Source organism: Cordyceps javanica, chromosome 4, assembly GCF_051103115.1.
Source record: "Cordyceps javanica chromosome 4, complete sequence".
NCBI classification, from domain to species: Eukaryota; Fungi; Ascomycota; class Sordariomycetes; order Hypocreales; family Cordycipitaceae; genus Cordyceps; species Cordyceps javanica.
Window position 1 is genome coordinate 3839614 of NC_139298.1, and position 25345 is coordinate 3864958.

General features: G+C 53.0%; 14 protein-coding genes across 14 annotated transcripts; 8 read left to right on the forward strand and 6 right to left on the reverse strand.

Moving 5' to 3' along the window:
- Positions 1-299: 299 nt before the first annotated feature.
- V2A60_007069 (fork head domain-containing protein) lies at positions 300-2165 on the reverse strand (the record flags this gene model as incomplete). The annotated part of the gene is made up of 2 exons (XM_083258358.1): positions 300-1094; positions 1146-2165. The coding sequence occupies 2 exons, from the start codon at positions 2163-2165 to the stop codon at positions 300-302; spliced, it is 1815 nt and encodes a 604-aa protein (XP_083114484.1).
- Positions 2166-2934: 769 nt separating this feature from the next.
- V2A60_007070 (polynucleotide adenylyltransferase PAP1) lies at positions 2935-4927 on the forward strand (the record flags this gene model as incomplete). The annotated part of the gene is made up of 5 exons (XM_083258359.1): positions 2935-3077; positions 3163-4472; positions 4521-4641; positions 4690-4786; positions 4874-4927. The coding sequence occupies 5 exons, from the start codon at positions 2935-2937 to the stop codon at positions 4925-4927; spliced, it is 1725 nt and encodes a 574-aa protein (XP_083114485.1).
- Positions 4928-5555: 628 nt separating this feature from the next.
- Positions 5556-7166, reverse strand: V2A60_007071 (tubulin domain-containing protein; the record flags this gene model as incomplete). The annotated part of the gene is made up of 3 exons (XM_083258360.1): positions 5556-5814; positions 5874-6821; positions 6889-7166. The coding sequence occupies 3 exons, from the start codon at positions 7164-7166 to the stop codon at positions 5556-5558; spliced, it is 1485 nt and encodes a 494-aa protein (XP_083114486.1).
- Positions 7167-7546: 380 nt separating this feature from the next.
- On the forward strand, positions 7547-8274 carry V2A60_007072 (peroxiredoxin-like family protein; the record flags this gene model as incomplete). The annotated part of the gene is made up of 2 exons (XM_083258361.1): positions 7547-7760; positions 7838-8274. 2 exons carry the CDS (start codon positions 7547-7549, stop codon positions 8272-8274), a joined length of 651 nt encoding a protein of 216 aa, XP_083114487.1.
- A 231-nt stretch (positions 8275-8505) lies between these two features.
- On the reverse strand, positions 8506-9923 carry V2A60_007073 (Septin-domain-containing protein; the record flags this gene model as incomplete). Its single annotated transcript, XM_083258362.1, has 3 exons — positions 8506-9344; positions 9393-9782; positions 9833-9923. The coding sequence occupies 3 exons, from the start codon at positions 9921-9923 to the stop codon at positions 8506-8508; spliced, it is 1320 nt and encodes a 439-aa protein (XP_083114488.1).
- A 76-nt stretch (positions 9924-9999) lies between these two features.
- Positions 10000-10416, forward strand: V2A60_007074 (uncharacterized protein; the record flags this gene model as incomplete). Its single annotated transcript, XM_083258363.1, has 1 exon — positions 10000-10416. The coding sequence occupies one exon, from the start codon at positions 10000-10002 to the stop codon at positions 10414-10416; it is 417 nt and encodes a 138-aa protein (XP_083114489.1).
- Positions 10417-10943: 527 nt separating this feature from the next.
- Positions 10944-11989, forward strand: V2A60_007075 (cyclin-dependent serine/threonine-protein kinase PHO85; the record flags this gene model as incomplete). The annotated part of the gene is made up of 2 exons (XM_083258364.1): positions 10944-11012; positions 11075-11989. The coding sequence occupies 2 exons, from the start codon at positions 10944-10946 to the stop codon at positions 11987-11989; spliced, it is 984 nt and encodes a 327-aa protein (XP_083114490.1).
- A 300-nt stretch (positions 11990-12289) lies between these two features.
- On the reverse strand, positions 12290-13430 carry V2A60_007076 (lysophosphatidylcholine acyltransferase; the record flags this gene model as incomplete). The annotated part of the gene is made up of 3 exons (XM_083258365.1): positions 12290-13001; positions 13048-13152; positions 13204-13430. The coding sequence occupies 3 exons, from the start codon at positions 13428-13430 to the stop codon at positions 12290-12292; spliced, it is 1044 nt and encodes a 347-aa protein (XP_083114491.1).
- A 346-nt stretch (positions 13431-13776) lies between these two features.
- On the forward strand, positions 13777-14950 carry V2A60_007077 (uncharacterized protein; the record flags this gene model as incomplete). The annotated part of the gene is made up of 3 exons (XM_083258366.1): positions 13777-13786; positions 13844-14358; positions 14414-14950. 3 exons carry the CDS (start codon positions 13777-13779, stop codon positions 14948-14950), a joined length of 1062 nt encoding a protein of 353 aa, XP_083114492.1.
- Positions 14951-15030: 80 nt separating this feature from the next.
- On the reverse strand, positions 15031-18104 carry V2A60_007078 (uncharacterized protein; the record flags this gene model as incomplete). The annotated part of the gene is made up of 6 exons (XM_083258367.1): positions 15031-16074; positions 16797-17101; positions 17154-17330; positions 17380-17853; positions 17903-18022; positions 18086-18104. The coding sequence occupies 6 exons, from the start codon at positions 18102-18104 to the stop codon at positions 15031-15033; spliced, it is 2139 nt and encodes a 712-aa protein (XP_083114493.1).
- A 519-nt stretch (positions 18105-18623) lies between these two features.
- Positions 18624-19909, reverse strand: V2A60_007079 (SGNH hydrolase-type esterase domain-containing protein; the record flags this gene model as incomplete). Its single annotated transcript, XM_083258368.1, has 2 exons — positions 18624-18719; positions 18779-19909. 2 exons carry the CDS (start codon positions 19907-19909, stop codon positions 18624-18626), a joined length of 1227 nt encoding a protein of 408 aa, XP_083114494.1.
- Positions 19910-21590: 1681 nt separating this feature from the next.
- Positions 21591-22742, forward strand: V2A60_007080 (sialidase family protein; the record flags this gene model as incomplete). Its single annotated transcript, XM_083258369.1, has 2 exons — positions 21591-22294; positions 22355-22742. 2 exons carry the CDS (start codon positions 21591-21593, stop codon positions 22740-22742), a joined length of 1092 nt encoding a protein of 363 aa, XP_083114495.1.
- A 278-nt stretch (positions 22743-23020) lies between these two features.
- V2A60_007081 (BTB/POZ domain-containing protein) lies at positions 23021-23943 on the forward strand (the record flags this gene model as incomplete). The annotated part of the gene is made up of 3 exons (XM_083258370.1): positions 23021-23262; positions 23312-23562; positions 23627-23943. 3 exons carry the CDS (start codon positions 23021-23023, stop codon positions 23941-23943), a joined length of 810 nt encoding a protein of 269 aa, XP_083114496.1.
- A 383-nt stretch (positions 23944-24326) lies between these two features.
- On the forward strand, positions 24327-24830 carry V2A60_007082 (DUF1993 domain-containing protein; the record flags this gene model as incomplete). The annotated part of the gene is made up of 1 exon (XM_083258371.1): positions 24327-24830. The coding sequence occupies one exon, from the start codon at positions 24327-24329 to the stop codon at positions 24828-24830; it is 504 nt and encodes a 167-aa protein (XP_083114497.1).
- Positions 24831-25345: the final 515 nt, after the last annotated feature.

The window sequence follows — 25345 nt, forward strand, 5'->3', positions numbered from 1 at the left end:
CGCTGACCTCAAGAGAGCTAGAGCAAGCTAACACAAATTATGGGCTTAATATTCGTTGGGCATGAAATGGTGTAGTGTACATCTTGTTTGAGTTGGCATTCATTGATTCCGTCATCGTATATATTCGTTGGGCATGTTACAGGTCTAAATTGTTCAAATCGAAACAAATCAGGTGTTGCCCTTCAACGCCGTAGGTACTGGTAACCCTCGCCCTACAGGAGCATGATATGCGCTTATACTTTGGAATCCCCTGTGTGCTGTTAGCTACGTTGTTCTTATATGCATTGCCCGCGGCCCACTTACTTTGTCAAATCAAATCCTTCTTCCTCTACCTCGGCCGTATTAGGCTCCTCCACCGTCTGCTGTACTGGTAGTTGAGGTCTCGTCGGGCTGCTGGGAGGTGATTTCCCCATGGGCGGTGGGCTACTGCTCTGAGGCGGCATTGCTCCCCTAGTTTTCGATGGACTCTCGTAAGGGGCCATCGGCTTGAGTGGTGTGCTCCCTATGTCGGCATACCTCCAGAAAGGCGCGGGAGAACTCGTGGGCATGTGCTGGCTGGGTCGTTGCGCTGTACTTGGAGGTGCAAGCCTGGGGTGAATGCGCGGTGGTGCAGGCGTGACGAAAGCCGAGTTATCATCCTGATACGATGAAGTCAATGTTGGGGACTGTGGCTGGTAGCCAGCAAATGATGACTCTGCATCCATCGTCTTTCGCTGCCTTGGCAGGGGACTACCATCTGCAGTCAACGTCGCATTCAATCCCGAGCGATCAGAACGATTCGGTGTTGACTGAGACATGCGCAGAGAGGATCGTGGTACTGGCGATGTCAAAGGAGAGACCCGACGCTTCCTACCAGTCGGTGTATCCCTTCCAGCCATATCCTTCGGTCCTTGCGTAATGTAGTTGAGCTGATTAGGTGACGACGGCGCAGAGGACCCGCGATGACCACCGCGTCCAACCTTGTACGCATTACGGACCATCTCTTCTCGAGCCTCGGGAACAATCTGCCACTTCATGCCTTTGCCGGGTTCATCTGTGGATCTGGCGACCTTGTCGAAAGACTTGTTGAGCGATAGATTGTGTCTGATGGAATTCTGAGACGGGTCAGTCAAAGTCTCAGCGTAGATGATTCAGGAGACTCTTACCTGCCAACCTGCCGCTTGCTGATTCCGATAGTATGAATACGTGTCCATTATATACGTGTAGATTCCGTTCAAGTTCAGCTTTTCGTCTTGTGCATTCAGAATTGCCTGTGTGATCATCTGCGCGTAGCTATATTGTGGCTTTATGTGCTGATTTTCATTGAGACTGAGGTCGACACCACTCGCTCCAATAATAACTGCAGGAGTGCTTACAGCAGGTGATTTGAAGTCGTTTCGATGCGTCGGAGGCGGTGTTCCTGGTCGTTTGTGGTCGGCCGGGGCCGGAGCAATGGCTTGTTGGCGGCGAGACGTGGCTGTATCGGTGGGCAAACCACATCTTTGCAGGAAGGTGGGATGCACGTGGAGAGGGCTGATCTCTGACGGCAGCACAAACATCATTTCGACGTTGCCGATCTCGATAACCTCGCCGCTAGTAAGGGGATGACTGACGCGAGGTTTCAAGGGCTGGCCGTCGACTTTGGCGCCGTTTCGCCCTTTGACCTGCAGTAGCCATTTTTCGTCCTTGGAATCAAAGACGATGGCGGCGTGCGCTCGAGAGACCATCTTACTAGGACCTAGGTCGATGTGCACATGGTCCTGATCTTCTTCATCTTCGTCCGGCCCTTGAGGAATCTCTGGAGCGCGGCCTATATTGACGGCAAGTTTTGTAATGTAGAATGTCCAATCTTGGGCGGCGACCTTGGCATAAGCCTTTACACCATCGCCGTTGGCCTCATGAATGGCATTGGCATGGTCTTTGCTCGCCTGAACAGCCTGTGAGTTGAGCTGCTGCGTAACTTGTGATACGATCTGATCGGCGTCGGTGGGTGGCGTTTGGTCGCTGTCGATGTTGGACGATCTTCTGTCGGGTTCCGGCGATGCAGCCTTCTTGCGACGCTTGGCTGGTCGCGTTGGCGATGACGAGGGGTCCATCTCGGCGTCTGTCGAACTAATTGTCTTCGTATTTCTTCCGAAGCGCAGGTCGCGACGACCGCGCTGGGCTCTTTTGGTGGAGGGTGGCATGATGCCGCGTGCGAGCAGCGCAGTCGTGACGCTTCAAAATGGAGAGGTTGAGGAGTCGGCGATGCGTTTGCAAAACAAGAAAAATTACTCAAAAAATAGTCACAGCAGATTTCAGGAATATTCTGCTCTATGCAGCAGTATCCAGCGATCAACTCATGCGGGAGTGTGCAGCGCTGGTAAAAAATAATGATGGTGGCTGTAGTTGAGATTCTGGCTTCAAGATCCCTTTGAACAAGGGCACCGCGTTCGCGTTGAGTAGATGCCAGGGCGAAAAATATTGGTGCAAACACGGGTACAAAAGTGTCCCGCCAAGCTACGTTATGCTAGCGCCTAAGGACACACAAATGTAAGTCACTCGACGCGACGCTGCTTGTACTGGGTCCCACTCTTTGTGTAACTCACCCTGTCTCCCTTTGTACTCAATGAAGCACCCCCTGCAAGCTGTCGGGAAAAATGTTATTCCCGCTCCTCTGCGACGGGCATGCAGATAAACCAGACCAACCACGCCACGAGTCGCCTGGCGCGCAACAGCCACTAGTTTATTGTCTTTGACATTCATTCAAGCAAACCAGGCACATTCCGTCCTTCCCTTCAGCTCGGATCACACCTTTCGTTTCGCCGCCTCCTATAGCCTGTCCCGGCGAAATCCGAGACTTTTCTGTTGGGTAGCTCAAGGGAACCTGCCATTGGCAGGATAGCTTTGGTCCTTCGCGACCTTGCAGTCTGCCTTGAAATCATTGGGTGTTGCCAAATACTGGCTTAGGCAACGATGAGCGGCGAGCAGATTTACGGCGTCACCCCGCCCATCTCGGTGTCGCTTCCAACAGAGAATGAGAAGCGGGTTAGCGAATCCTTGATTGAAGAACTCCGTCGTCAAAAGACTTTTGAGAGTCCTTCCGATACGCAAAAGAGGTACGCGCTGAAGAAGCACTTGTGCCACTTCGTTTCATGGAGCTTTTCTCTGACTTCTTTTTTTTTCTTTGCCTTTTCACAACAGATATACGGTTCTCGAATCCCTCCAGAAAATCACAGACGAATTTGTCAAAAAAGTCGCGCGCGAAAAGGAACCGAAAAATGACATTCTCATCAAGAACGCACGCGGCAAAGTCTTTACCTACGGCAGCTTTCGCCTAGGTGTCTTTGGCCCTGGCTCCGATATCGATACTCTGATCGTTGCTCCGAAATATGTTACGCGCGAAGATTATTTCAAATACTTTCCAGATCTCCTCATCGAGATGGCGCCCAAAGACTCCATTACCGACCTCGCCGCGGTGACCGATGCATTCGTGCCCATCATCAAATTCGAGTACTCTGGCATCAGCATCGATTTGATCTTCTCTCGCATCATCCAGAAGCAACTTGCTCCCGATTTTCAGGATCTCAAAGACTCCGGTCTGCTGCGCGGTCTCGACGAAGCTGAGCTTCGCTCGCTCAACGGCACCCGAGTTACGGACGAGATCTTATCTCTGGTTCCAGAGCAGAGCACCTTCAGGCTGGCTCTCAGGGCCATCAAACTTTGGGCGCAGCGTCGAGCAGTATATGGAAACATTATGGGCTTCCCGGGCGGCGTCGCATGGGCTATGCTTGTTGCCAGAGTCTGTCAGCTGTATCCCAAGGCGGCCACCTCCGTCATCGTTAACAAATTCTTCTTGGTCATGAGTCAGTGGCGGTGGCCCCAGCCTGTTCTACTCAAACCTATCGAGAATGGTCCTCTTCCAGTCCGAGTCTGGAACCCCAAGGTGTACAAGGGCGATTCCTTCCACTTGATGCCAATCATCACCCCAGCATACCCGTCCATGTGCGCCACCTTTAATATTACCCGATCTTCGATGAGCATCATCAAGCGAGAGCTTCAACGGGGTCTCGAGATTACAGAGCAAGTCATGGTAGGAAAGCAGCCCTGGAGCGACTTGTTTGTGAAGCACACTTTTTTTACTACAGGTTATAAATACTACATCTCCGTGGTCTCTGCAAGTAAGGCAAAGGAGGCGCACAAGGTATGGTCAGGCTACATTGAGTCCAAAGTCCGAATGCTTGTGCAGAAACTGGAACAGCATTCTCACATTGCTCTTGCCCATCCTTTTGTAAAGGGTTATTCGAGAAGGCACATTTGCAAGGATGAAAAAGAAATCGACCAAGTGCAGGAAGGCAGTCTCGATTTTGTGGTTTCCGATGACATTAAACTGGACACTGGGGGCAGCGAGAAGGATGGCGAGTCTAATCAACCCGCTGAGGGGGAAGCCGATAAACAGAAACCCTCCGAGGTCTTTACCACGACACATTACATTGGCCTGGAGCTCGAAGACGGTGTGTTGCTTCTTGCTACTCGGGGCTTCTGTCTAACGCCGAAAATAGGTGCCAAGTCTCTCGATCTGTCATACCAAGTCGACGAATTTAAGGTATTATGCACTACATGGCAGAAGTATCAGGAGGAATTGAAGCCACTGGTATCAATTGGGGTTCAGCATGTGCGCAAGTAAGTTTCACTCAGCTTGGTCACCACGGCCATTGCTAACAGGCAAAGCTTCAACCTTCCGGACGATGTATTTGAAGCAGGCGAAAAGAAGCCTCAAAAGAAGTCCTCCAAGGGCGTCAACGGAAAGAAGCGTGGCGCCGCTGAGGTAATGCCGCTACTCGCAATCTTGTGCGCGGGCAAAGCGATCGAAGTATAACCTCCCCTCATGAACGGTACACTAATATATGTTTAGGACAACCAACCACCTGCCAAGCGACAGCAGGCATCCGTTGCGGCCGCCGGTTAACTGTAGCATGAGCCGTTGCGGATGGCAACTTCAGACGACCCCTGCACAAATGAGCAGAAACCAAATTTCCGTGCCCTGCCAAGGGTATCTTGTCCAAACAGTGACCCGTGCGGAAACCCCTTGACAATTCCATTTCTGGCTGACTTTTGTGAGAAGTGCTTGTACACGGCCGTAGCGAGCGGCAAAAGCGCGAAGAAGAAAAATCCGTTGGATGACAAAGCCACGATGGCGAAGAAATATACACAGTCAAACATTGGCATCCTTTCTCAGTCTGTATTTGCTCGAAAACTTTCCCTGGCTGCTCCAAAAGTTTGGACAGTATACCCAAAACTGAGCAGCAACCACGGAGAAACGAAAATCATCATCTCAACGATGAAACAAAAATATGTATTAAAATCACACCCAGGCAATGTTAAGCACAGTTGAGTCATGGACATGCAGCCATAGCAGACGGCTGAATTAATATTTATAAAGGGTCCCATGCCATGGCCCAGGTTGGAGTTGTTCTAGATAGATAGTCATCAGACATCTACTCACTGAAATGCAGCGTATTTGATTTTAATATTTCTTTATCCCTCTCATGCTTGTCAATGTGTAATTCCTAAGACTTTTGCAAGCACCTCGTCGTCTAATCGTCATCATCATCGCTTCCGCTGGACCAATCATCGTGATACGCGTCCCCAATCTCGGCTAAAGAATTGAATAGCAGCTCTCTCTCCTCGACTGCGACAGCCCATGTTACCTGCTTCTTCAGTGCCTTCATTCGTGTCGAAATGCTCTGGTCGGTGAAGAGCGCCGTCTGCAGGCAGATGCTTTCCTGATCCGCGTCGTCCGGGAAGATGCCGGGGTAGCTATCCAGCATAGGAAACTTGAGGGGCGTGTTGAACCTAGCTCTCTCACGTCAGTATTTGTATTTCTCTTTCAGTATCATAGCTGTTCTTGTTACCTCTGTATCACGGGGTCGCCTATGCGGCGTCGTGTTTCCTTTTCGTCGTCGTCCTTTAAGTCCTGGTGTTCAATCTCACCGCGTGACGATATCGACTTGCCAAATACTCGTTTCGGGCGGTCCAGGCCATCATTTTCGATACGCCCGATTCCGAACAGATCAATTTCGAAGCCGTCAGCCTCCTCAGACTGTGTATTCCTATTTCCCAGTCCCATGCGCTGCCCGGCCAGAGTCTGAGTGCCCGTCGTGTTGATGATCTGTGAGATGTCGTCCAAAGATACCCGCTGCGCGCTACCACTCGTCTGGGGCAAAAGCCTAGACGGCAGCGTTGTGCTCTCCATGGCTGCGGAAAGCAGTGCCGATGTGTGCCACGGCGAGCTGTAGTCGACCTTGACCGAGCGGGGGGGGCGGTGTTCGGGGAGGGACAGGGGAACAAACGTCGACGCTTGCTGGCAAATCTCGCTAGTGCTGTGTGCTGTGTTTATGAGTCGCGAGCGGCGCATTTCGCGGGTGATGTCGAGCAGAGGGCTCTGAATTCCCCAAACCCAGATGCAGTTCTTGGGGTATTCGTCTCGCAACGTCTCGATATACGATGTTGCGAATCCACCCCAGGCATCGTCAATAGTCGTAATGACCTGGATTCCTTGCATATGGTCACACTCCTCCACGAATGGGCGCCAATCACGATCTACAATATCTTGCTCCTTGTCCAGGGTGTGAAACAGCTCCTTGCCCATGTCGAAGCGCTCAAAGGGCTGGATGGACGAGTGAAGCTCATAGTCGTATAGTTGGTTGAGTGATTTGGGGTGATAATAAGCCCGTGAAAAGTCCGACCAGTAGCGAACGCTGGTTTTTGAGAGTTTATCTGGTGTGCTCCCCGCGTCGAGGCTTTGGAGGTATGTGCTCGGCTGTAAGGGCTCTTGCTTGTGCACTGTCGATTTGCCACGCCTACTCCTGTTAGCTGTGACTCCTCTTTATATTTGCTGTTGAAATGGATAAGAAATATAATACTTACCACAGTGCACTTGCCAATGCGTCCGCGTCAGGTTCAACCTCATAGAGCGCATTGATTTTCCTTAGGGAGCCGAATCCGCCCTTGAGGTCGTAGACTACGGTTCGTGGTAGAAAAGTGTCCGACCCATCCGCGCCAATCCCGGTACGCCAGTGTACATCATGATCGACAAATGACTTTTCGGTGTCCGAGTATGTAAAATATGATTCTTGCGTGTTCCAAAAATGCGTGGCGACGTAGTTGCTCAGATGGCCGAGCTGTAGCGTCACGATTTCTCTCATGATGGAGGGGCAGTGGAGGGGCAATGCCCATGAGCATACAGCGACGCGACAGCGCTGATGCAAGATAATTGGCTAGTCAAGGCCCTAGTCACAAAAAGACAACTGGAAAAGACTAAGAGACCGAAGTCAAGCCTGCGACTACCGTGCTTGCGACTGCAAACGCTACAAATGCGTCCTTTGAGCAGCTGCAGGGTAGCTTCACGCAGAGAAAGTTCTGAGGGTAGCCCTACGCCGATGGCTGACTAAGGTTGGCGTCATACCCAAAGCTGTCTTAGTCGAGGCAATCTATTATATCACCGGGAAGCTAGCTATCAACCAGAGGCAGGCCATGTTTTCCTTATTTTCCCGAACATCCACTTTGATTTTAACAGAATCGCAAAATGGCGGAATCTACTGAGAAGGCCGGCACCGGCGCCAACGCGCCGGAGCGCCGGAGCGGCTTCTGGGCTGAAATCGAGTCACTCAAGACACCCGAGAAGAAAGAGATCGCCGAGGTGCCAAAGGTTGGTGCCGCTGCCCCGAGCTCGGACAAGATTCCTCTACCTGACGGCAAGCCTACTGTCATTGTATTCCTCCGCCACTGTGGTTGCCCTTGTAAGTCACCCTACCCACCTTCCGGATGTGCATAATAACAGGATCCAAAATACTGACCTATACTTCACCATAAATAGTCGCCGAAAAGGTCTTCAAGAAGCTGTGCACACTCTCACACAAGCAGCCGGACCTTCACTGCATCGCTGTTTCGCACTCCTCCGCTGAGACGACGGAAAAATGGATCCCGCAGGTCGGCGGTGCCTGGTCGACTGACGTGGTCGTTGACGAGAGTCGGGACACGTACGCGCAATGGGGTCTCGGACTCAGCAGCGTGTGGCACATGTCCGGCCCATCCGTACTCTATTCTGTATACCGCCTGGGCGCCGACGAGGGTGTTTGGAACCGGCCTACAGAGAGTGGCTCCCGCTGGCAGATTGGCGGCGCGTTTGCCGTTGACGAAGGTGGTGTGGTGCGCTACGCCCATGTCGCCAAGGCGGCTAATGACCTACCGGACCTTGATGCTGCGGCACAAGCAGTGGGAATTACGGTGGAAGAGAAGGGAAAAGGACAATGACTTATACGTCAGAAAGATTAAATGATAATTATCTTCGCAATAGTCTTAAATGATTAACATCAAACTTCACTCACTTGGCCAGCGTATGGCACACTCGGGGCCTATAGATACAGACTTATATATGTTCTATATTGTACATAGAGAATTGTACATAGAAAGTAACGAGAGGCACAAAGGGGTATATATCAACGGCGAGCTGATTCAGCTAGAGTACATGTACAACAGGCATGTCTAAACTGCGAAGAAGGATGGTGAAAAAAGTCGAATATTTCGATCGGCAAAATCGGGCTTCATCAGGCAGAGTGCAAGATACCCGACGACCCCGATGCCACCAATAAGCTCAACAGCAAATGCACCTGTGTTCTTGACCTGCGCCGCCAACCTGACCAAGCCTAGAGGGTCCTGGTCGTAGGTGTGATGTGCATGTCGTCTCTTACGGCCGCTCCCGTGGTGGCCGGGGCGTCGTGCTACGACACCCGAGGCTCTCGCGATAAGCTGGTTCGAGGCAGTGGAGGTCATGATGCGTTCAGAGTCCAAGCTCTGTCGCAGGCTCTGTGCCCAACTGGACGCTTCCAGTCGGCGCCAGTCTCTCATTTGAAAGAAAGGGTCTATTGTAACGGCCGAGCTAGAATTGAAAGTCCGCCGTGTCAAAGCCGACCCAGACGGATGGTATCGATGCTGTTCTTGCGCCCACTGAACGGCTTTGACAGCAGCCGAGTGTCGGAGACGCGATGCTCCCTCCAAGGAAAAAATGTTATCAACAAGGTCTTTGAGATCTGTTGGCAGCAGCGGTTCAATGTAGGCGGAGTTCATAAGCGTGCTTGCATCCATAACATCGCTTTCTGCTTGGGTGGCGTTGGATACTGCAAAAATGCAGCTGTGGTCATCAACCCCATTTAAGAGACCAAAAGAGAAAATGTCAATGCCTCTTTCGTCTATGTCATTTCGTAGGTCCTGCTTGCACTCTTCGATGGTTGGTTCGTCAAGCTCATCGGAACGCGCAAGTAGCGGGATGATGTTTGTAACAGTCTGTAGGCGGTTTAGGGCGTCCGCATCCGCCTTCATCAGACCTTGGATATGTTAGCTCAATATAAGTAATTTAGTCTCTGTGACATTACCAGTTGAAGGGAGCATGTATAATACTGCATGCACGATTGGTTCATTGCCATTGCTCAGGAGTGAAATCAAGTCAGCGTCAGCCATTCGCTTCTCCAATAGCGGTGCCAGAGTAGACTCTAGAAAATCGACGGCATGATGTGTACTAGCAGGGCCTTGGGGTGTGAAATCCAAAAAGCAAAGATTTCTGTCCAAGATTTCCTCAACAGAAGTGGACGACCTTCGCCTTCTGAGCGTCTCGGATAGGTTCTCTGTTCGCCACCATTGATAGGGACGAGTGCTGGCATGGATTTCCAGCACTGGGCCGTTAAAGTGCGTATTCACCGCGTCAATATGCACAATATGCTCGCAAGACTGGGAAATGGAGCGAATTATGGAAGTTTTGCCGATGCCTGGTCGATGTGTTAGCAGCTGGATGACGAGCTGCTGGAGCTGAACCAACCTGAAGACCCCAAGACAAGCAGCCGCAGCTTGCCCAGCGACCGCCCAACATCGGTAAATGGCCGACGACGCGGTATAGGGATATTTGGCATTATGAATTGTGGTATAGAACTTCCTGCAGTACTAGGGGGCAAATCGCGGTATGCTTCTATGTGCTGTGGTGTAATAATGGCATTCTCGATGGAGCCGTCACGGTCGACGGCGGACGAGGAACTGGAGAAATTTCGTGGTGACGATGTAAACGATAACGATGATTCTGGCCGCGACAAACCACACAGTGGTGGTGTACTCGGAACCGAGAACTCGGCCACTGTATCCTTTGTCGAGCCGGCGACTGGTGATGATGATGACGCCGGCGACGGCGAGACGTCTCTTTGCATAATAGGTTCACATTTCATCAGAGAGCACCCACGAGGCACTGAATTGCCATTATCCAGCCCAAGATCCATTTCGGCCTCAGTAACTAAGAAACAGCTACTGGCTTCGAGGGACTGGCTGGTCCCGGCGCAGTCGGTGAAATCGCCGTGTGCGCCGGGAGACTCCCGCGAGCTGGGAGCCGATCGCATTCTGGATTATCGGAGGTAGAGGCAGGGAGACATCAGTTGGCGTGCGCAAAAAAACGATGGACAATTTACAGTGGACAAGGAAACATGTTGGGGTTGAAGGACGGTAGTTAGGAGCAGCTGCAAGATAACGCGAACACATGGACTGGCAGCGTGACCCCGCCATAAGTCGCGAGATGGCGGAGCGTTGTGGCGCCAGCCGGGCCCTCCACTGACTGACTGTTGGGGAGGGGAGGACCAATGAATGGTGGAGGTACTTGAACGTCTACTGCAAAGCGCGGGGCTTAGAGGTACCGACACAGGGGATGCGGTACAAAGGCAAGGAACAGGGAACGTGCTCGGTTACTGCGATATCACCGTCTTGCGCATGTCCCCTCCCTGACTCACTTATCACTAGCAGCTGGTATGGCGCTACCAGGCCAGTGGTGGGATGTTTTGCGCCGAATCGTAGGGGGCTTTTGTTCAACTCTTTCTCGCCAGGGCGAGAAATATTTCTACATAAGAGCCTGAGCGCCTTGCTGATAGAGATCACCACGGAATCTTTTCAACATGGACGGCAAGCGTCATCCCAGCTCGTTCCAGCAGCTGGAAAAGTTGGGTGAGGGAACATATGCGACGGTAGGTTCACTCCAAGTCTTGTACGAAAGCTCATTTGCTCATCACCAACACTCTGCCCACAGGTCTTTAAAGGGAGGAACCGCCAAACGGGTGAGCTCGTTGCTCTCAAAGAAATCCACCTCGACTCCGAAGAAGGTACCCCGTCGACGGCAATCCGAGAAATCTCCCTCATGAAGGAACTGAAGCACGAGAACATTGTCGCCCTTCACGATGTCATCCACACCGAGAACAAGCTCATGCTTGTGTTTGAGCACATGGACGGTGACTTGAAACGCTACATGGATACTCACGGAGAGCGTGGCGCCCTCAAGCCTGCTACCATCAAGTCCTTCATGTATCAGCTCCTCAAGGGCATCGACTTTTGCCATCAAAACAGGGTTCTGCACCGAGACCTCAAGCCGCAGAATCTCCTCTATAACAGCAAGGGACTGCTCAAGCTGGGCGATTTCGGTCTGGCCCGGGCCTTTGGAATTCCCGTCAACACATTTTCTAACGAAGTCGTCACCCTTTGGTACCGTGCTCCCGATGTCCTTCTCGGCAGCCGTACCTACAACACCAGCATCGACATCTGGTCTGCCGGCTGCATCATGGCTGAGATGTACACCGGCCGCCCTCTTTTCCCAGGCACGACAAACGAGGACCAAATCATCCGCATCTTTCGGATCATGGGCACACCAACTGAGCGAACCTGGCCTGGCATCACTCAGCTACCAGAGTACAAGCCGACGTTTCAGATGTACGCGACCCAAGATCTGCGCAATATCCTGCCCGCTATTGATCCTACTGGCATCGACCTGCTCCAGAGAATGCTGCAGCTGCGGCCCGAACTGCGCATCAGCGCCCACGATGCCCTACAACATCCCTGGTTCAACGACCTGGTGATGCACCAACAACAGCAGGCGGCGCAGGCGGCGGCGCAGGCGGGAGTCAGAGGGGGATATCAGCAAGTTCCGGTGCAAAGCTATGAAGGCTATTAGAGATAGGCTTGGAGCATGGCCCGGCGGAAATGGCGTATGTAGATGTTGCATTGATCACAAGCATGTTTTATGAGAACCTCGACCAAATGGCTTTGTTATCATCAACACTGGTGACTGGCAAGCACCTTGCGAATTGGTCAGAATGGAGTTTTGGCGGCATACTGAAGATGGGAAAATTGGGATACATATTAATGAAATGTTTTTTTTACTGATGGAATTGATGTGACTGTGACCAACACCGTCGAGACTATGCAAATGTCTAAAATAATGTACAATATAACTACATTTTTCAGAGCCGCCCTAGTGCCTGTTTACCAGGCTTCCATCCACCGGACTCTTGAATTTGCGCTTATTCGGCTCCTTATCCCACGTCTCTGCCAGCGCCGCCGTATCATCCACCTCTTGTGGTAGGCCTAGCGTCGCGCGCATCTTGAGAATCTCATCACGAACCGCCTTGGCCAGCTCTATCCGAAGCTGCACCGCTTCTGGGCTGTGCCGCAGCTCCTCATCCGTCTGTTTCTCTTGCAACCGGCGCCAGCGCTGACGATACGCGCCAAAGAGCACCTCCGAGTCAGCGGGGGCGCCAATGGCGACGCGGATGCGGTTGCCCACGCGTGGCAGGAAGCGTGGGAATCCACGGTCCTCGGGCATAATGCGTTGGGTTCCGTCGACGAACATGGGCACAAACTCGGGCGCGGGGTCGCTCTCGAGGATCAGCCGCGACACGCCCCATTTGAAGTACCGCAGACTGCTGTCGACGCTCTGGTGGCAGCACGCTTCGGGAAAGACGTGCACCCAGGCGTTGCGGTTTGCTGTATAGAAGCCCGGTGCGGGAACCACGTCGTTGCCGTTGGTTGAATAGGTTGGGCTTGTGATTTTCGGCGTCGACGCGGGGCCGGAGAGCAAGCCAAGCGCCTGTGTCATCGTCGGCTGGTATAGGCCGCCGAGCTCAGAATGCCATAGTCGATGCGTGGGCAGTGTCTGACCCAAGTTAAAGAAGGCCGATGTAAGACTATACGGTCAGCTGCGCCCTTTCAAGCGTGGTGCGTGTTTCATACCGATTCTTGAAGCAGATGTCATGCGCAGCAAGACTCCATCGAAGATTCTCGACATCAAGAGCATAGCGCATGGGAAGAATACCCCATATCAGGGGATCGTCTAGTCTAGACCAGGTCAGCAACGCTCAGTTACTTCTCGGACGGCGAGCTACGTACACCGCAACATGATTGCAAACGGTAATCAGACCGCGGTCCTTTCCCTGTAGCTTCCGCCGATCCAAGACCCCCAAGAGGTTCTGCAACCCCGTCACCTCGACGGTGTTGAAGGCGTAGAGGAATCCCCTGCACGCCGCGCCGACGGAAGCCATCACGGCTGTCGAGCCCAGGCGCCAGCCCAGACCACGCCGGAGCGGTGGCGGTGAGTGAGATGGCGAGCCAGACATGGTGAGCAAGGAGTCGGAGTTTTCCTCAGACTCAGCCAATGGCGTGGTCCTTGGCGGGTGTGCGATTGCACTTGGAACAAGTTGTTGAGAAAAGGTGGCCAAAAATTCGAGATTGAGGCGCGATCGGGTAAGCTAAGATAGTACCCAGTAAGCTAGGTAGTTCGACGACCCCACGGTGACAGGCACCGGCTGGGGTTACACTTTTTTTTTTTTTGGAACGACGAACTTTCTCAAAACCGCGTTTCTCAATCTTCGGAAAAAGAAAAAACCCAAACTAGGAGGTCTTTGTACAGATATAATCGTCAAACAAGTCAGGCCACTGGGAATCGGGTGACCTCAAAACAACATGTCGCATAGTATGCTCCCTTCCCCTCCAGCCGGCATCGGCCATAAACCTAACCTCTTTTGCCCAGGCAAGCGAAACACGACGCGACCCGTCTTCACCTCGCACGAGCGCAGTCTCGCCAAAGCCAACTGGGCATCCAAGTCGGCGCGGCTGCACCGCGACTCGTTTCTGCCGTTTGGCTCGTGCAGCCTGTGCCTGGAACCGGCGCGGGACCCGGTGTCGTGCCCGCGCGGCGACGTCTTTTGCCGCGAGTGCGCGCTCGCCAACTTGCTCGCGCAGAAGAAGGACATGAAGCGCGCCGACAAGGCGCGGAGACAGGCGGAGCGCGACACCGTTCGCGCGCAGGCGGCCCACGACGACGAAGACCAGCGCCGCGCCGTCCGCGACTTTGAGCTCACACAGGCAGGACTCCTCGGTGGTGCCAAGCCGGCCGCGAAATCAGACGAGACGAGCGAAGCGAAGCAAAACGACACATTACGGATCACGAGTGGGAAGCGAAAATTCGAGCTGGACGCGGACGAGCTGGAAAGAATAGCAAAGGAAGACCGAGCAAAAGCTCGGAAAGCTATTGAAGACGAAAAGGTTGAAAATCGCACTGCCCACGTAATCTGCATGCAAGACTAACGCACTCATGTAGGCCGCAAAGTCTTCACTGCCGTCTTTTTGGACGCCGTCACTCACACCCGACGCCACTAAAGACGCAAGACTCCTCGAAGCTTCCAAGAAACCCAAGCCCGTCGCCGTTTGCCCAGCCTCGGCCAGCGACAGTCCGCATGCGCTCACCATGCAGCACCTCATCACCATCCACTTCGAAGTGCAGCCCGAATCGTCCAAGCCGAGCGGCACCCGCATCTGCCCGTCGTGCCGCAAGACGCTGACCAACGCCTCGAGCCCGGCCATGGCCGTCAAGTGCGGGCACGTGTTGTGCCTCAGCTGCGTGAAGCAGTTTGTCGCGCCGGCGGCGAAGCAGCAGGCCGCCGTAAAGGAACCGGCCGAGGATGCGGTGTCGGCGGCGTGCTTCGTCTGCGACACGCCGCTGGCATGGCTGGACGACGTGGGCGCGGCCAAGGCAACCCTGCCGGGCGGTATGATTGCGCTGAAATCCGAAGGCACGGGCTTTTCAGCGCGCGGCGGCAACACCGTGGAACGCACTAGCGTGGCTTTCCAATGCTAATCCAAATCAAACGAAGCTCTATTACAAGTACGCACAGATATATACATATAGATGTTAAAATATAATCACTGGCCGGCAGCTCAACCTGACGTCTTGAGTGGCCGACGAGCGTGGGACATGAGCCACACACGAATCACCAACCGGTGAAAGAAGCCCTTGGTTAGCATCGTGAGCCCATGACTGAAGAAACCTTTGAGCAGCTCACCCTCCATGCCGTCATACAGCGCCCTCAGTCCTTCCGTCTTCATCAGCCGCAGAATCATGCCGAATATGGTCCTATCGAACGCCGCCACGATCCTCGCCCACAGCGTTCTTCTCTTGCGCCTCCTCTTGTCCCTTTCTTCATCCTCGGCATCCTCGTCGTCGTCCGAGCCCGCGTTCGGGATCTGCAGCATCGTCTTGGCCGTCTGGAACGGGTACGTCAGCGCCGTGGCCGCCGACTTGCTCAGCGCCGCGAGCAGAAACGCCACCCACGCGACTGGCACGTCCATCTCCTCTTCGAGCATGGGGATGACGCGCTCCGCCAACCTCCGGTTGAGCAGCATGGTGATGCTCGGGTTCAGCGTCAGCACCAGCGTCGCCGAGTACCCCGCCCAGAGCGCCTTGATGCCGCCCTCCCTGCGCATGTCCCGCAGCGTCTGTGCCACCGACCGCACCTCCTCCTCGCTCGGTGTCATCTGGCGCCGCGCGACGACGTTGGACAGCGGTGCCGTGCACGCCTTGGACGCGGCGCCGGCCAGCATGCCAAAGGCCACCTCCTGCAGCACGCCGGGCGCCTTGCCGCTGCGCTGCCGTAAAAAGTTGTAGAACCCGAAGAAGAGAAAAGAGTCGATGATCGATTTGGTGACGTCGGTCCCTAAGCCGCTGTAGAATGTTGCGATGCCTTCCTCGCGCAGGATGCTGCGGAAGGCGTCTAGCACGCCGCTGTACTGCGCGTGGTCGTCGAGCTGCCGCTGGACCTTGAGGCGCGTCGTAACAAGGTCGAGGGGTGCGAGGACGGCAGTGGACGTGGCGGTGCCAAAGGAGCCGGAGACGGCGTGGCCGAGGGCCTCGAGAGCTTGTGAGGAAGCCATGCCGGTGGATTGTGTGCGACGGAACAACTTAGAATGGTTGAGCCGGCCCGACTGCGTTCAATTAGGTTATCTAGGTACAGCGGGTTAAGTCTCAACGTGGTAGTTGCATGAAGATGATCCAAGAAAAACAATGGTGTTTCAATACAGTGTAATGCAAGTGGGAATACTTATTAAGATGCAAACCGCCATCGTCCGACCGAAGCTCGCACCGTTTCGGCGCCGCGGCATTGGCATGTGCCCACTACCCACCCTGGTAGACGACGTCATCGAGCGTTCGACGCCCGATCTGGTGGTGGTTGCCGGCCAGTCAGCTCCACAGACTTAAATCGCATGTGCGTTCCCACCTGCAATCAACCCAAGTTCACAATTCAATACACGAAAGATTTTACAAGTCAGTGATACCTGAGTACTTGAATATCGATTATAATATCTTGCAGTAATCCATTCATTGGCGCTGGGAAATAGCACCACCCACGCTGTCCATATCCAAATGCTCATTCTAAAATGATGCTTTCCGCCGTCGCTACTACTATAAAACAAGGTATAAACCATGGGTATAAAATAAAACCAAAAGAATTCAAAATATGCTCTTTACCGAGCCTCCTCGTAACACTCATATAGACCAGAAACGCCCCAGACAATGCAAACGCCATATATGCTTCCATAATGTTGTCATGTCACCCTCTCGCCGCCGCAGACGCCGGTCTCGAAGGTGTTGCTGGAATCGCAAACGACCCTGACCGTGCCGATGTTGGGAAACTCATTGCGCCTACATCCTCCCCCTCCGCATCACCGTCCTCTAGCCCCGGATGGCCTTCCGGAAGCTTCTGCGCGCCATAGCCGATGACTTGAAAGATGTTGGTGCGGCCGCCATTGGTGGCCATCTGGAGCTGCTCGTGAAGACGCGCAAGCTGATACTGACGCTTGATTGGGGTAAAAACGGGCTGCGGAACGAGTGGCTTGGGCTTCCAGCTGCTGAGGGCGGCCATAACAGCACCGGTTTCCTCGTCCGAGTCGACAGGACCTTGGTTCTCTTCGTCTTCGTCCGGGACAGGAGCATTGGCGTCCAAAGCAGCCTCTGAGGTGGGTTAGAGGAATATGAATGACCACAATGTTTGAATGCGACGTACTCTGTTGTTTGGCTTGATTTTTCTTTTGGTATGCCGCGAGTAGCATGTCATATGGTAGCGAACGGCCTGCGACTGCACGCTTGGCGCCCATCGAATGACTTTTGCACGTCAACGAGCGCGCACATGGTTGTCCGTTTGGCAGGATGACACCACATTGCCGTTCGACATCAACGGGCCCTGCAAATGTTAGCAAGGCACAATACAACCGGGCGTGCACATGTATTACCCTTGGGTTTCGGCACTTTGGCTTTGGGCTCGTCCTTCTTCTTCTTAGCTTTTGGTGCCTTATCCGGCTCGCCGTCGGCTTTGCGCTTCTTGCCCTTGCCCTCCTCTGGTTTCTTTCCAGCACGCTTGCCGCCCTTTTTGTCGTCGTCGTCATCGCTGTCGTCGTCGTCCTTGTCTTCGGCCTTGCGCGCCTCTTCCTCGCGCGCAGCCTCCTTGGCTCTCTCACGGGCTTCCCTCGCTTCCTTCTTTCGCTGCGCCTTTTCCTTCTTCAACTTAAGGCATGCTGCAATATGCGCCTTTGTTGCCGTCTTTAGGATGCTCTTTTTGCAGTGTTTGCACTGCTGCAGGTCGGGCGAGTCCTCGAGGGGGCGGCCGGTCGCAAAGGCCTCGCGGGCATCATCATCGAGCTGGTTGACGACAGGCCCGGGAGAGGCGACAGAGGCCGCAGGTGAGCTGACAGATTTCTTCTTCTCGTCTGCTATTTGTTAGCGATGCGATGCGAGTCTTCTCTGAAGCGGACATACCCTCGACGACACTTCCGTCACGCCAGTTGCCGGGTTTGCTGTGCTTAGGGGCCTGCTTTTTTAGTTTGATGGTTCCACCCTTGGTATCTTTCTTGGCCGACTTGGCAGAGTCCTTTGCGCCTGCGATGACTGTTAGGACTTTGTTTCGTGATGCTGTGAGACGGACTGTGGGTCAGTGTATACCCTTGGCTTCCGGAGCCATGATTGATATAGCGGGAAGGTAGACGCCAAAATGGCTCAGACGGAAAGATATGAGGGCTGAAGCCGCAGCGCGCGATGGAAGACGATGTATGTGCGAGTTGAGAGATGAAATATGATGAATGTCGCGCGCGGGATGATGCGGCGTGGTTGGGCAATCAACGTATCGCGCCAGCCGTGTAGTGCTTGATGCGGACAAGGCGCCAGTGGGCGTGGGGTTTCGGTACAGGGAGCGGTGCATCAAAGTTAGTCCGGCCGCATTTGTGGTCAGCCAACTTGCCAGCACCTATTATTAGCACCATTGAGGAGATGGTACCTATTTAATGGATAACTTCAGATCACCTACCGAGGCAAAAGTCAGGTAGATAGTATTTCATTAATCATAATTGTGGCTCTGAATTACAAAGGTATCTTTCTATGCTGCGCTAATACATTCGGTGCAAAATAGCAAAATTGCAAAAAGAAGGGCAGAGAACCCCCCCCCCCTGCGCCACATATCCATCGTTATAGTTGTCGTTGCATCTTACAATTCTTCGTTTGGTGGTTGAATGGACAGAATATCAGTTTCTCGCCAAGTTTGGTAGACTCTGTCGCGAATGGCCATGTGGCCCTTGGTGCGCTGTTGGCAAAAGTCAGACGCGCGGTAAAAAAAAAAGGAACAGTTATATCGAAACTTACTGGATGAAAGGTTTTGCCATAATATGTCGGAACATACCACATGGAGTTCTGCACAACCGCCTCTCCACCACGCAGCAATCTTTCCGGATCCCCAAGTGTCGAATTCGGGGGCAGAGGCTCGTGGGGCATGGTCGAGCCATCATTATCCTCGCCGCCGACCAGAAAGAACCAAGTCTCGTTGCGCATATAATCGGGCTCAACCACCTTAGGCTCGCAGAAGCGATGCCCCTCAAACGCATCGTCGTAGTTGACAAACAAAACTCTTGGTTCCGTAAATGCCCCGTTAATAGTGCGAATGGCCTGCTCGATTCGGCGATTCACATTGACGACCATGCGGTTCATTTTCCTGCGCAGGTCCTGCTTGAGTTTGGGCCCGCGCCACCACATGCCCAGCGAATAGTCATCGCACTCGGGTGTTTCAGCGTTGAAGAAGCGGGCGTAGCCGGTGATGGTGATGGTGAACCAGGGACGCTTCTCCCAGTGGACCCTGTCCAGAATCTCCATGATGAGCAGGCGCAAGTGCTGATCGAACTCCGGGCCTGCAATCTGCGCTTCGGAGCGCTCGAGGGCGGCTTCGCAGGTGCCTGAATAGAAGGAGTAGAAGCGAAAGATGCAGCTGTTCATAATGTCAAAGAAGCCCAAGTCGTTGCCGCCGATGGAGAGAAGGGCGAAATCGGCAGAGGCTGTGGTGTTGAAGCGGTCAACCTGGGAGTGATCGCCGCCAGCGAGGACGTCCTCTATCGTCGACCCTGTGCAAGAAAGATGCTGAAAGGTGGTCGAGTTGCCGTGGTCCTTGTCCTGAGCAGATATCATGTCATTGCGAATGAGGACGGGGTAGGCGTGGCTGCCCAAACGGCAATCAACCTCGGAGCCGTTGACGCCGGTACCGATGCCGGCCGAGTAGGAATCGCCGAGGGCGACGAAGCCAGTCGACGGGAACCCGGGACGATGCGGAAAGTCGAAGCCATCGGCTGGCTGTCCGTGACGTGGGATCTTTGGCGGGTTCTGCGGCTGTGACGGAAGCGTGTTGTTATCGGGGGCCGGGGACCAGGGCCAGCTTAGACGCAGCAAGGCGGGCAGCGCGTAGGCGGATTGAAGGATGAGAAACGGTAGAAAGGGTGGTCTTTTCATGGTGGCTGGATCAAGTCGCAGCAGGAGAGGGCGTGTTTCATGCCGGAAGACGGCAGACGGAGGAGGCGTGTGAGTGTCTGCGAGGGTGGTTGTATTTGAGAAGTGTTGAGGGATGCCTGACAAGGGTGGCTAGAGGCGCCGCGTCATGGCCACCAGTGCGTGAGGCGGGAGGCTAGGCAGGCAGCCGGCACGCTACTATGAAATGGCTGCTGACAGTGTCTGGCTGGTAAAGTCTGGATGGCAAGATGGAGATGGAGATGTTGACGTGTAAAGTATCTGGTGGACGTGGGGTGACGCTGTTGTCAGTGTTGATATATTGTCAGGTAGTCTGGCTATGACAGAGTGTCTGGCTTGCATGTGGCGAGGTGCGGCCCTGTTACTGGCCGGCGAACAGAGGCAGATGACCAATGCATCCGAGCCAATAAGGCTGTTTTGGCGTCACTGAGTGCGGCTGTGGAAAGGAAAACAAAAAGGCAAAAAAGAAAGTTGGAGCACGACCGTGGCCAATTTTTGTCTAAGTATTTTTCTTTCGTCACGCAGCAATGCAGATGTAGTGTATGCATGTCTCGACATGTAAGTCGCCCTGCCAAGACACTGGTGTCACCACTGAGCAACAACTGTAGTTACGGGTTGGTGGCTATCCAGCCTACCACGTTGAATCTGCCAGCAACATATGAAGTGCACATATTCATGAAAATCTCCACGTGCTCTGTATAGCCCGAGAGTTGATTGTTCTCGCCCATTCCTCTGACGCAAGCGATGTACTTTGATGAGGTATGTAGTAAATGTTACTGTTATGCGACTCCAGTTCTCGCTGTTGTCTCTGCACATCAGCTCGGGTTGTATCCCCGCCAAATCAACAACGCCGGCGTTTGCAGGGATGCTTCTTGTCACTCGCACGCAGAGCTATGTGTACCTATTTTTTCAAAAATCGATTCGCAGCCGGGGGAAAACATCTTTTGGGCTCAAAAGGTAACCGAGTATCTCTTCTATCGGCCTTTATGCTCTGTATGCTCGCTGGAGCATGCTATGACACGACCAGCCCTCTCTGTCCACAAACAACTCGGGCAGCTGCATCCCACTCATCAAAAGAGAAGTACAGCAACCTCATCGAAACTTTGGATTATCTTCTGCTTGAATCTATATCACTTGAGAGAGGGTTTGGATTCAGATAGGCACTCCACAATTACTTACACAGATACGAATAGCAGGTGACATCTCGTCTGCGTCATATGCTGCTGCGCCTTGCTTCACATTTGTTCTGTTGGGCAAATGAGAAGAGAGTTGGTGGAACAAGCTGGAGAAGGGCCTTTTCGCGTGGGTACTACAGCAGTTTGCCTGTCTCTTTTATCCTATTCCAGTAAGCTCCGATTTGTGTTATTCCCAAAACTGGGGATGGCATGGAGAACAGCTAAGCTTACGGTCGCAGTCAAGCCCGGAGAAAGACTTGCCAAAGGCAAGATATCGCCGTAAAGCATGTACATGCCTAGTTATAGCCGACAAGTTTTGCATCCCTGCAAGGTAGTAAGACCGAAGCTACCCCATGGTGAATGTGGCAAGGGAATGCAGGTCCGGGACAACCGGTTCGGGTATAAGTTCTCACATGAGAAGCCATCTAGTCTTTCATACTTGCTGCAGTCATCATTTCTCTTTTTTCATTGCCAAAAAGCCATACGCCGTCATGATTTTCCAGTTCTTCTCAACGGCTTTGCTGGCAATCGCCACTCTACAAAGCCATGTTTCCGCAAGCCCCATTGATATGATGCCCCGCGCGGCCGCCGTCTCCCACGACGGGCCTCAAGTTGTAGTAGATCCCGCAGGCGTTTATATGCGGGTTACCCGCCTGAGAGATGGAAGCCTCCTTGGCGGCTACGCTGCGGGTGATGGCCCAAACAAAGTGCTGCGAGCCACCAAGTCCACGGATGAGGGTGGCTCGTGGAGGGTGATTGGAACGGTCGCCAGTGAGCCCTCCGCCTCTCACGACTTGGATAATGCCTTTCCGCTTCAACTTCCTGGCGGTCGCATTGTTTTCGCTTTCCGGAATCACGATCTAGATGGCAACAAAAAGCCCACTTACTTTAGACTCACCGTCTGCTACTCTGATGATGGCGGTGTCAGCTGGAAGTACCTCTCCCAGATCGACGAGCGGGCCAAGAATGGGGTGAATGGCCTTTGGGAGCCATTTCTGAGAAATGCAAGGGATGGGTCTCTGCAGGCTTACTATTCTTCGGAGAATAGTGGCGGCGATCAAGACAACTTGATGAGGATTTCTCATGATGGTGGAAAGACCTGGTCCGGACCCCGTCCTGTGTCTGGTGTTGATAGAGATGGGACCCGCGATGGCATGACTGGCGTTGCAGAAGTCAACAACAACGGCAGGCTGATGTTCGTTGTACCAAAGGTATAAAAATACTACCGCATTTTGCTGACTCCTTCGTGAATTAGCTGCGTTTTCGAAAACACAGAGGCAGGCTATTTTACAGTCGACGCGGTGTACTCTGACGACGACGGCCTCACCTGGCAACAAAGCAACCGGCAGCGCATTTACACGGCCGCAAATCGCCGCGAAGCTGGTGCCCCCTCTGTGATCAATGTCGGTGGCACTATTGTTGTCGACTTCATGACCAACGAAAACACAAGCACCCCCAAGCTTGATGGCGGACAGATGAAGGTGGTCACCAGCACCAACGGCGGCAGGGACTGGAGCGGTGCAATTGTGACTGGCGAGACAGGCTCGCACTGGCCAGGCATGTTTGCGCTCAACAGCAACGAGTTCCTAGCCCTATACTCGCAGAATGGCCATGGGCTTGTCACAGAGAAGTATCGTGTCTAGAGCGTTGTCAATATGTGGGCTTGCGCGACTGCCGTCACCGATGCTCAACTATGAGCAAACATGCTTACCAACTGTCCAATCCCTAATCTGAGAAAACTATTCAGAAAGATTTATAGAGATGGAGGATTAAATTACTAGTATTCTACAGAAAGGGTTGGCCAAGTTTTGCTGTTTGCCCTACGGAGCTGGCTGCGTTTGTATTTACCTCCCACAATGTCCCGTCAACAATTTCACCTTCTGCAGCTTCAAAATTTATTACCCATTGCTTTGCTACCAAGATGCCACCATCCCAAATGCATCCAGACAGGCGTGTCTGGGCTCAAATCTCGAATGACGGCACTGACAGCTCCGGCACCAGTTCGAGCGGTTCTGATGACTCGGAGGATTCTTCCTCGGACGACGAGCCACCCGCGAAGACGAGAGCAAGACGCAGCAACGAACTTGTCTGCACCACTATTGAGACTGACGAGAATGCGACAGATGGATTCCGTTCAGAGCCTTTCTACAGCATGATGAAAGAGTACGCAGCGATTCTGATGACATGAGCACACCTTTCTAACGACGAACAGATCATTCAACAATGCTGTTCTGTCGGATGTTACAGTCTGCATTAGAACCCTGCGTGTTCCTGCACACAGCTTTGTCTTGGCTGCGCAATGTAGCTACTTCAAGAACACATTGACGAAAGGTGGCTTGAAAAATGAATCGGTCAAAGAGTTTCGATATGATGGCGATCAACCCCATGCCTACTGGCGAATGCTCGAGTACTTGTACAAGGGAGACTACGGAATCATACCGGCCGCTGAGATCAATGAGCCCGGTAAGTCTCTAGTTGCATTTTTTTCAAAGGATGGCTATGGATAAGAGGCTGCTAACCCTTCAAGATGACCAGCTGATTTGTAGGCACATCCACGTCTACGTCATTGCCGAAGCTCTTGAGATCGACGGGCTCCAGCGACTGGCCACCGAGCGATTCAAACGATGCGTCAAAGAGGACCAGCTAGACAAGACCTTTGTCACATGTATCAAACTTGTATTTAAGCACACCAAAGTGAGAGATAACATGCTGAGGAAAGAAGTGATGAGCATTGTTAGTCGCCACCCGAAAGCGCTGTGGGAGATCGATACCTTCCGGGGGCTTGTCCATCTTGGACAAGACTTTACCGTCGACTTTGTTGCTGGACTTCTCGAGGACAAATAACGTTTTGGAAATTTCGGATTATAACACTCGTGGAAACGCGTATATCTTAGCTCTAAAAAAAGAAGACAGTCCGATTCGCTCCCCAGCCACTCAGTTGTTGCATGCCCGTGTGAAACTTTCGCAAAATTCCTTGTCAGGAATACGAGACCTATCGCTCACATAATACAGATATGGAGGGGATGAGAGGAACAACATGCACATCATAAATACAAGCACCGAGGAGTATCGACAGCGATGACCGTCACGTTGCCTGTGAGACGAGGACTTTCGTCGCCTACATGCTAGAGAAGGCTGCGAATTTTGATCTTCGCTTACCCCGCTCGACAGCCTTTATTTTCTTCCATCAAACATCCAGCCCGACTTCTTTCACATTTTCATTCAAAATGTCTGATATTAGCCTTTATAATGTCAGTGTTGGCGTCTTTACGAGAGGCACCATTGTCCTCATCGATCTGCTCAACAAAGCCACGCAGCACAAAGATGCCGACAGCTTCCCCTCGGCCACGCTCATCGAGGACATGAAGCCTTTGAACTTCCACGTCCAGTCTGTCTGGAACACTGCCAACCTGTCGCTCAAACGATTCGGCATCAACAGTATGGAAGTGTGGGAGGACGAAGGACCCGTGACCATGGCCGAGCTCATCGGGCGCGCAGAAAAGCTCAAGGGGTTCCTAGATAGCGTCCAGCCGGGAGAGATGGAGGGAAAGGAAAAAATGGAAATGAAGGGCATGGGGAAGATGAGTACCGGAAAGCGATTCATCCTGTCGCTAGGCATGCCCAACTTTTTCTTTCACCTTCAAACCGTCTACTCGATTCTGCGCATGAAAGGCGTGCCGCTCGGCAAAGAGGACTACTTGACACCTTGGACCGACGCCTGGGAAGACTGAGTCACTGACCGAATTGGATAAACTTTCTGTTCGGACAGGATGTACCAGGAAAATGTACCACATTTCAGCTGCAGCTTAGCGTAGACAAGACTTGTGAGATGTAACATGGCATCGTGTTTCACCACCGCATGTCCCGGGAACTCGGGCACTTGGCTGCTTTTTGATTTTGAAAAGTCATCCACGAGTGTTGCACTGGCATTGTTCATCTATGGCTGCCATGAAATGGGGACGTGCAGTAATGAGGTACAGTGGCCGTGACGCACAGCCACCTGCTTTACACGCCTCTGCAAGTGGCGAGAGGGCCGGCCGCTCACGTCGTACTTGTTGCACAGTGTCGCAGTCAAGTTTGGTCAAGATTTAAGAGAAGTTATGACATGGCAATCGAATAAATGAGGCAGTGGTCCATCATCACCCCGATCACTTGCTCACAACGGTTACATATATTGCGAAGCAGTCCCCGTGAAATGTCTAACTACAGGCTAAACCCCAAGTTCTTTCATGTTCTCGAGATTTCT